This window comes from Dipteris shenzhenensis, chromosome 30, assembly GCF_047967505.1.
Source record: "Dipteris shenzhenensis isolate YYH24624 ecotype China chromosome 30, Dip_SZ_1.0, whole genome shotgun sequence".
Classification (NCBI taxonomy): domain Eukaryota; kingdom Viridiplantae; phylum Streptophyta; class Polypodiopsida; order Gleicheniales; family Dipteridaceae; genus Dipteris; species Dipteris shenzhenensis.
This window is the reverse complement of record NC_141625.1, coordinates 21,854,262-21,864,195: the sequence shown is the minus strand read 5'-3', so window position 1 is coordinate 21,864,195 and position 9,934 is coordinate 21,854,262. Positions and strand designations below refer to the sequence as shown.

At 43.3% G+C, this 9,934-nt stretch overlaps 1 protein-coding gene across 1 annotated transcript; it reads right to left on the bottom strand.

Moving 5' to 3' along the window:
• Positions 1–2,568: 2,568 nt before the first annotated feature.
• On the bottom strand, positions 2,569–8,581 carry LOC147881839 (E3 ubiquitin-protein ligase SINAT3-like). Its single transcript, XM_087401296.1, has 4 exons — positions 8,182–8,581; positions 5,501–5,968; positions 4,846–5,232; positions 2,569–3,283 (listed from the first exon to the last, which is right to left on the bottom strand). Exons 2-4 carry the CDS (start codon positions 5,717–5,719, stop codon positions 2,963–2,965), a joined length of 927 nt encoding a protein of 308 aa, XP_087257422.1. The 5' UTR covers positions 5,720–5,968; positions 8,182–8,581; the 3' UTR covers positions 2,569–2,962.
• Positions 8,582–9,934: the final 1,353 nt, after the last annotated feature.

Genomic DNA, 9,934 nt, shown 5'->3' with positions numbered 1-9,934 from the left:
AGCTCAGAGTGCTGCCCACCTAGGCTGGTGCAAAGACAAGAAGGTGGAAGGGATCTGGACGGATAGTCTATAGAAGATCATCTGGAGCAACAGAGCCTCAACACACTAGAGTAGCAGATCGATACTTATAGGGCCTACATCCAAGAGATGTATAGGAGACTGAAGAGCTGCAAACAAGCTGAGTTAGGGCTTCACACCTAGGCTAACATCCAAGGTAGCAAGGTGTAGAGATCAAGTCTGTACAGAAAGTCTACAAACGTTCGATAAGGAGCACGCAGGCTCGAGTCTAGAGATAGCTAACAAATAGGAGAAGTACCTTGTGGTAAGATCACAAGACCACACCATTGGTGGGACTCTGGATCTCTCTTTTGTACTATGTCCATAGTTTTGGATGAAAATATATTATTTTGATGGTTTCTCTATTTGGCTGGTTCATTGTTTATTGATGAGTCTACACATCTATTTTATGCACGTACGTTAAGAAGTTTGCGATTCCACATCCCACACCACACTGTGTGAGCTCTTGGGCATTGCAATCAGTCTTTCCGCTGTGCGTACCCTCTATTGGGTAATTTCTAACATAATATTAGAGCCCAAGTAGAAGGCTCACAGGTGTGGGAGCCTGAAGGCAAAGACCTTGCTGAAGGACGACCTTGATTCAACAGCTCTTGGGAATCGACTTCCACGACTGGAGGATTGTGCCCTTGCAAGAAGGAGACAGACCTTGCCAAAGGAAGGACAGGTTGAAATAGACCCTCAGAACATGGTGCCTGGAAGACTCCAGGTTGTTCACTCGTTATGAGGGGGACAATTGGAAGATCGTAAAGACTGGGTTGCTTGAGCTAGAAGGCAGGAACGTGACTGAAGGAGGTGGTGCCAAGAGGAGCTACCAAAGATGGACCTATGTACCATGATGGTGTGCGAAAACAAAACCAAACCTGGTGGAGCAAGAGCCACTGGATGGAAAGCTAGGAAGAGAAAGTCGTCATCAACGTGTTGGCATTGGGCCTGGATGTGTCGGTGACAGGGGGTGTTGGAATGGTCACCTCCCCATCTATAAGCCCCCATATGAGGAGAGCATGGGGGAGGGAGACCTAGGCCAGTACCCCACAAAAAAAGAGAGTAAGGGGCTGCCACATGGACAGCATCATGGCTGTCATGAGGGCAGCACACCTAGAGGAGACCCAGGACAAGTGGTGCAACTGTACGAAGCAGTACGGAGGGTGTGCAGACCCAAGACAGGTGGCACGCAACTGTATGGAGCAATGCAGAGGGTGTGCAGACCCGGGACAGATGGCCCGCAGCTGTACGGAGAAGTTGAGGGCTAGTGGAGCAGCAAAAGAGGCTGCCATGAGGCAGAGACCTGCCTTTATATAGGCTGGGCCCTTGCCTTGATAAAAGGGCCAAGGCCTTAGAAGTGTGGGCCCAAAAGGCCCCGGGTTGTGAGCCCTTATAGGGCTGGACCAGCCACGGGTTGTGAGCCCTTATAGGGCTGGACCAGCCACAGACTGGTCGGCCAGTCTGGTCAGCCAGTTTGCTCCAAGCTGGTCGGTTTTTTGTCAGCCCCCTTGGAGCCTATAAAAGGAGGGCCTCCAGCCCTCATTTGATCATCACTTGGAGCAGCAATTCAGGGAGCAGCTGGAGCAGCAGAACAGCCACCTGTGGGCCTCTATCCAGGAGGATTCAAGTGGGCTGTAGAGCTGCAGACCAGCTGAGTTAGGGCTGCACACCTAGGCTGACATCCAAGGTAGCAAGGTGTAGAGATCAAGTCTGGACAGAAAGTCTACAAACGCTCGATAAGGAGCACGCGGGCTCGAGTCTAGAGATAGCCAACAGATAGGAGAAGTACCTTGTGGTAAGATCAGAGGACCACAACATTGGTGGGACTCTGGATCTCTCTCTTTTATATTGTGTCCATAGTTTTGGACGGAAATATATTATTTTGGTGGTTTCTCTATCTGGCTGGTTCATTGTCTATTGATGAGTCTGCACATCTATTTCTATTTTATGCACGTAAGTTAAGGAGTTTGTGATTCCACATCCCACACCACACTGTGTGAGCTCCTAGGCATTACTATCAGTCTTCCGCTGTGCGTACCCTCTATTGGGTAATTTCTAACAAACAACCCAACTACTCTCTAAGGCAGTTCTCCGGCAATTGTAATTAAGCTAAGTCTCAATGCCTCTAATACGATAGAAACAATATTTGTTCATCTTGTTGATATAAATGTGAGCAACAAGTAACATTGTGCATTCTAGCCTTATATTGCATAAAACAAAAAATTTAAAAGGGCATCATAGCAAGTCTAGGACTGATAACAAATTTAACTTACTTGAAAACTGCTTTCTGCACAAGGCAACAAGAAAAGAAATGACAAAAAACGAGACAGGACAGAAATGAAACCTTTTTCCCTGTTTTGTTTTCTTTAATTAGGAGTTTCAAATTTGATGTATGGTCCTACCACAGGTACTATGGTCGAGCAAAAAAAATCCACATCCAACACTCTTTCTACTTTCAAACAAAAGGGACACACCGACCAAAAAAAGTCAAAACAGACATACTCGGCTTTTGAACAAAGAGAGATTGTCCTTACAACGTTGAAACACTGTTTTCAAAGCAGTCATTCGCTCTTAACCAGAACACTGGTGAGACTTTTAATGACCATCACTACTGCAAACGATTCCATGTCCACTACTCTTTCAAACAAAATACAGTTTACAAAGAGACATTCTAGGATGTTGAACAAAGAGAGAATGTCCTTCCAATGCTGAAGCACTGTGTTCAATTCAGTCAGTTGCTCTTAATCAAATCACTGGTGAGACTTTTACATAACTGAGGACTTAGCAGAAAAACACAGGTCCTACAGACCAGTGAATTGATAATGCGAGCTGCCTAAACTAGTCAGTACGTTATAAACCAGTATGTTACAGCTGAGTGTAAGCTTAGATCAAAGACCGATTTTCACTGTTCCTTCCATATTCTCCCTGTAACCCTAAGCTTTAGCTCTTTTCTATCACCGCCTGAAAAGAACAAGGCCATATTCCTTTGAATGATCAAGCCATCATGACTATCCCGCACCTTTCTATGGCTGTCCCTGATACTCCTAGGCACACCTTGCCAAATCAATTTTCGACCATTTGCGCCAACCTCGAGACTGTAGCTGAAATTATTGGCCTCATGGTCATCACCCATGAAACGTAAGAATGCCATATATACAGGTGCCATTCCCAGTTGAAAAGCCTCAAAATGGAGACAAAAATGCTGACCAAAGCAGTTGAAAACCTGCATGCATAAAATATTAAGCAATTCCCTAAAGTACAACTCAGCTATAATGGAAAACTAAAGCTAAGTGTTGTTTCTTATCCCCAAAATAGTACCGGAAGGTCTACGAGAATAGCCATTTTTCTGCCATGCACGCCGGCAATATAAATCAATGATTTTGAATCACTGAGTTAAGGGCCTCAGTTTTCAATGTCTACAAGCCTTAACATTAGATTGGGATCCCCAAGTAGCTTTACAATTTAGCAAGGCCCTGACAACTTAATGCTACAAAATGTTAAGTCATTGATATCACCCAAAAAACTGGTCTTAAACACTTACGTACAGACAATTAAAGACAGAAGGGAAAACACAGGTTTTGCCTAGTCTGACTAAAGAGCTAACCTAATCAATTAGCTTTAACTTCAGCATTATCCTACACTGTCAGGAACCAAATGCTCCCAAAAACTAATTTTATTAAATTCAGAAGCGAGAGATGAAGAAATGAGGGATGTAGATGGGTGCATTAATTGTTTCAATGGGATGTGACAGACAACTATTTTAATTATATTTTCAACCTTGCCTTTTCAACAAATGTGAACTACACTCGTGGAGTTGCCAGCAAAGTCTAAAGGGATCCATTTGAAAGGGAGACATAAAAAAGATTGAACCCCTTGGAGGGAGATATTAATTTTCTTTTCATAGGTCGCCTTCAGTCATTAGACAGACATCCTTCTGCATTTAAAGATCATACACAAGGGCAGCCGTAACACAGCCATGGACAGATGAAGTAGGCCATCTGAAAGGAATGATCTGGACTCATGAAACCTAAGCCATACCTCTAAATTCCACATTTGTCCATATCAAAATGTGTGAGGAAGAACAGGAAAAGACAGTGGATAAAAAGAAATCTGACAGTACCCCTCCCCCAAAAGAAGAAATACTATGGATCTTGCAATTTCTCACACAGAAAGGTGTGACAGCCTTGACAAGTCAAATCTTGGAGCACTGTTCTTAATTATAATCAATCAAAAAATCAAATGACCACCCCAGCAATTGAAAACAAAGACCAGCTTACAGCAGCTTTTACAAATCAAATCTTGGAGCACTGTTTATAAGTGCTATTTTGCTGTAATTCAGGAGAAATTTGGTGTTAGTTTTTGCCTAATTTTATTGTTTGTGGGAGTTTGCAAAAGGCTCTTGCCCTAGTTTTCTTTGCACATTTTGTTTTCTAGCTAAGAAAAAGAAGTGTCTTTATCACAGTCTAATGAACCTAGACTTGCTAATAACAGCTGATCACAGTACCCACAAGCCCAATTTCATAAAACCCCTTCTTGACACACTTTAAAGATCACCTACCTCTCATTTCAGTCCTTACTGAGAGCCAGTACCCCAGGCCATTTCTTGATTTCTAGCCAAGAATTTCTCTCAACTAATTTTATTTAGGCCCCAGGACAAAGATAAGAAAAAATCCTCTCCAGCAAAACACAACATGAAGCACAGAACATCACGCAGCCTCAGACAGTCTCTATGTGCACAAGTTGAGCTATTGGTTAGAACACACTTTCCAGCTTCCAGTTCCTTACCGTCAGCATCCATGTCGCATTCTCCACCTCCTGTGGATTCGATTTCACATAGCGATGGTTGAAAGTGCAGCCATTGTGCATATCCACCTTGTGATCATCCCTTAAATGGGCAACCAAAGTCGGAATGTCACCTGTTATGGAACACTCAGAACCAGCATACGGACAGTTGTAGGGCCTAAAAGTGCATTGTGCCTCATGCTTTAATTTGCTATAATAAGGAAAAATGTCAGGGCAACCAAGGTTTTGATATTTGCATGGAAGCTCAAGTGACTCTGCAACTTTTTCCAGAGCCAAACACCGGATGTTTCCGAGCTCATATCTACAAGTAGGACAGCGATTGTGCACCCGCACCTTGCAGTTTGAACATAACGTATGGCCATTTGGACACTGCAAACAAACAACAACGAGTATGTTAAGCCTCTCTCTTTCTCTCTCTCTCTCTCTCTCTCTCTCTCTCTCTCTCTCTCTCTGTGGCGTCTTCCCAACAACAACAGATTCTTCATAGCTTTGGCTCCAACACCTACAAAGAAATTTTTTAGAAAGTGGACTTTGGCACGGATGGAAACAAAGAGGGATGAGGAAGGGGAAGGGGACCCACAAGGGCAGAGAAGAAAAGATGCGGGGGTGGGGGTATTGTTGGTTCGAACAAACTGACCTGGTGAATAGGAGGATACATAGAGTTAGTGCAGACTGGGCACTCCAAAAGCTCATGAACACTGCTTGTAGGTGATGCGCCAGTTTTTCCAGGAGCTGAAACAATAGCCTTGGGCACAGCAACAGATTCCACTTCTGCCACATTTGAAACGCTTGTACCTATATCACTCTCCTGAACAGGAGATTCTGGAACCTCCAAACAGACACTTTTTGGAGCCATATTGCTCGTGCAAGGAGCCGAACTGAACCAGCTGTCAATTCTCAAGTGTCAAAATTACGCGGTCCACCACTCAGACACAAAGTATGCATGCACAGTTAAACTGACTTTATAGGTTAAGATCCCATGGTTATCGCTTGTCCTCTGGCAAGCTCGCACCAACTAATCAGCATTCCAAAAGGCCCTCTTTCCTTGCTTCCTAACTCCAACCAGTTCTCGTGTCACCTAACTGCTGCGTTGACCTTCCAATACCTGAAATCAAAATTGCATACTAAGCTCCCAAGCTAATATTCCAGCAAGCATTTAAAAAATGTAAACTTGAGAGTTTGGTATAAAAAAAACTCCAATCGCCCCACTTTTTACAAAAATAATCTCGCCCTTTGCCCTCGTTTAAGCTCAAGCGGCTGAAAGAGGATCGAAGAATTCCTCAAGTGGGGCACACTCTTCTTGCAAAGGTTCTAGGCTATGTGCTCAAGATAGAGCCATACATGGATTATGTATACCTTTGTAAGACTAGAATAAGTCCAATCATACAAATTTATATTTTTTTGTTGTTCTAAAGATAAAAAATCTACACGGAAAATAAAAGAGAAGAAAAAAGAGGTAAACAAAAACTTATATGAAAAACAAAAGGAAGACATACGTAGCAAGCAAAGCAACAATTATGTCGTCATCAATGCCCAAGCATAAGCCGCTATACTGGGTTTCTAAAGACCCGCGGAGTCTCTTGGGCATATTGCCAGCTTCATTGAAAGCACGCTCAACACTAACCGAGAGTGCATATGAAGATTGCATAGTAAAGAAACCCAAAAAAAATAAAAAGTCAAACAAGCAAATGAAAGTCAATACTAAATTTTCTATCTAAATTTGCTCTCAACTCTAACTCAAATATTTGCCAAACTCAACTATCAAGTGTTGAGAATGTTAAACAAATATATACCTCATATTCTTGTATGTGTAGAAGTCGTTCCAATTCCATCGAACAAATAAGTCGAGAATTAGGTACGTCATGGTCCCCTTCAATTTGAAGACTCTACCATGCTTTTCAAAGATGGAGTTGTTGAAATAACTCCATGGTAAGCTATGTCCAAGACTATAAAGCCATTCTCAACCTAGAACAAAATCTACTATGTCGAAAGCACCTACTAGCAACATCTACACCATGTACCTGTTGGAGGTCAACATCTTCTTATGTCACCTTAGTGAGTGAGGGCCTTGCTTGTGGGGGTGTCTATCCCCCGTGAGGCTAGGATCTCCTTAGACACATCCTCCAATAGACATGTACTCACCTACTAGCTGTAGGTATGCACCAAGATCTGTTCCAAGAAGAAAGGGCTGCTTCTTGTCTAAATTGTGTAACCTCTACTGAAGGCTATATTTAGAAAATTTTATTATAGTGTCTTAAGGCCATATTTTGAGAAAAGTGTTCTGATTGTTTAGAGACGACGTTCTTTTGACAACTATTATTAAGGAGAAGGGAATGTATGTCAACCATAACCATCTGACGTTGGTGTGTCATAATGTGTAAAAGGGCTATGAACTAGAGTTAATTTCTAGGCCTTGGCATTGATTATGGGGTATGACATTCTCTACAAGAGATTAAAGGTAAAAGTAACATCACATGGCACCCAAGAAATGTCACAAACGGAGGTGCTGGGCTGGAAGGGAGGATTCTAGAGGGAGCTCTAAAAAAGGAGGTTTGAACATGGAAACGTCACAAGGAAACATACTCCTGGTAGAGGATCCGTGGCTGTGTCGTTAGCTGAAAGAAAGCCCTGCCTTTTGTAATATAGTGATTAGAAGCTGTTTGCTTAAAACGGGAGTGCTAAAAGAGCTTAAATATAGACAACTCAGTATTTAAAAGCCTCCGGAATGAAGCTCTGCTACAAGCCTCGATTCGAGTATTTTGGAAACTTGACAACTATCCTATTTTTTAGAAGGAACAAGATGTCGTGGATATTCCCATCTCGACATCACCAATTGAAAGGCTCGACTGCGCACATAGCCAACTAGCCACATTTGTTTTTACGTTTGCAGAAAGGCTCGACCACGCAAAGCCACTCTGTGTCACATGTCATATGTAAGACAAGCACAAGTCCATGTCAACAACTAAGGCATTTGTATGTGCCCAAACTCGTTGCCTGAAAGAAAATTGAAGGTTAAGTATTTGACCCATGCTTGTCAACTAAAGATTAGAAAAAATCAAATCCATGATCGGGCACAGCAGGAAAAGCTATCAAGGTTTGTGGGCAATTGAGGGCACTTGAGCCCAGACACAAACTCTCTAAGCTTCGCTCGAAATCCCTCCGAATCCTCGGGTACATAATGATTGAGCACTTGGCACAGCAACGTTCGAAGAGAATTTAATGTTGGAATTGAACAAGCGACAGGAAGTTACACATTTTTTCGGTAGGTACGATCTGGAGTGCGGAGCGAGCGAGGAAAGAAGGAAAGGCAAAGCGCACCTAAAAACCGGTGCGCGTGCAGGGATCCACCGGCGGGCCGCAGATTGTTGGCGATGGACGGTACGGCAGAGCGAGAAGTGACGTAGAGGAAAAGGTTGCAGATCCGAGAAGCTGATACAGAGGCCGGATAAGGGAAGAACTGCAAGACTTGGGAAACGCCGAGCAGGAATAAGCAAATGCCCGCTTGGTTGCTGGACGGAAAGGAAAGGAGAAGGCAGGGAAATGAGAGATTCCTGTAGAAACCCTAGAAAGCAGGGCAAGGGATCTCTAACAAGGACGAGATTATGGTGGATGGAAAAAGATGGGGGTGGGTTTAGAGTGTCTAGTTTGGCTATGGTGGAGGAGGAGGACGCCTTTCCCTCGCACCTCCAGGGAACACACTTGGCACTCTACGGTAGGTTTCGCAAACGGACCCCGACATCCTACTCGGAAATCCTCTGCCTCAATTGGTTTCACAAATGGGTGCGGACATGCTTTTGTGACATCCCATTAAAGTTAAGGTAGAGGATTTTTCTTAGTCCAAGGCCGCCCATACAAAATTGGAGGCGGACAAGAGTAGAGAATTTGCCATGATAACCACTTGTCCGCTTCTCATTTGCTGAATAGTTAAATTGATATTTTTGTCCAGCACCCGTTTGTGAAAGTGCTTATGCCCCCTTAGCTGCCGCCGGACATGTAGGGCACATGGTCCAATGTCCGACGTCCGTTTGTGAAACCTCCCTAAGATTACCATTCGTAATATATTTTCATCCAACGGCTCAGATCAGCATTCCGTTGACCCCAGTAAGGGCACACAACGTAACCTAGTATGCCCCATGGCATCTCTCTCTCATTTTGCCAACCATACCTCTTTAGAATCTCCCCTTGGGACTACTCGAATCACCTTCTTCTTCTTATGTTTGGCAATGAAAAATAAGGATTGTATTGAGCTTCATCGGCATCTCCCCTGTGTCTTCTCTCTCTCTACCCAACACCACCCTTTCCCCAATTTGCTCTCCTGAAATCACTCACAAGATCTCTCCACCCCACCAGACTAAACTCACCACACAAGCTCTTTCTCTTGCTGCCTTGGAGTTAGGACTACTACCCTTCAGTCCCTAATTGAGCCTTGACCTAAAATGTTATGCCAAAACTTTGCTTCTTGAGCAATTCTATTAGAGGGTTGCATGGCCCGTCATCACTTTTACTTATTGTTTAGCAAAGGTGGAATACCTTTGCCACTTTTTATGTGATAACCTACATAAATGATACAAAGGGCCCATACTTAACAATTCTCAAAACCACATCTTCAATCATCCAATCAAAACTTAGGAATTGAAAGTAAAAAATAATCGCCATAAAATTATGAAACACACATGTATCGTAGCAACCAGGTTAGAAAGAGAGAAGTTCAAGATCCAAAATGTCACAAACTGGACCAAGGATGTTATTGCTCAAGCAAGTTACAATTGTTGGTGAGTCACCAACCCACGCCAATGCCAAGCTTTACACCACGCGTAGCGACACGTCAACCAATCGTGATGTTAGACAACATTGCTATGATTCTCATGGTCTTTTTCCCTTGATACACTTGGTTACTTGTTATTGCAACCTATTTTGTCCAAAGCACCAAGTGCTAATGCTATGAGATATGGGAAAAACTGAGTGTGAGTACAATAATCGTTTGTTATAACACGGTCGTAAATGTATGAAAGGGATGAGCATTAAAGAAATAGACCATATGATGAAGGAATTCCAGGAAAGTGGGGGGCTC

Excerpts from the sequence above, each read along its gene's own strand:
- LOC147881839 (XM_087401296.1), bottom strand. The coding sequence starts at position 5,719 with ATGGCTCCAAAAAGTGTCTGTTTGGAGGTTCCAGAATCTCCTGTTCAG. Across the intron at positions 5,233-5,500 it reads TGTATCCTCCTATTCACCAG|TGTCCAAATGGCCATACGTT; the intron begins GTCAGTTTGTTC and ends GTTTGTTTGCAG. Across the intron at positions 3,284-4,845 it reads ATGCGACATGGATGCTGACG|GTTTTCAACTGCTTTGGTCA; the intron begins GTAAGGAACTGG and ends TTATGCATGCAG.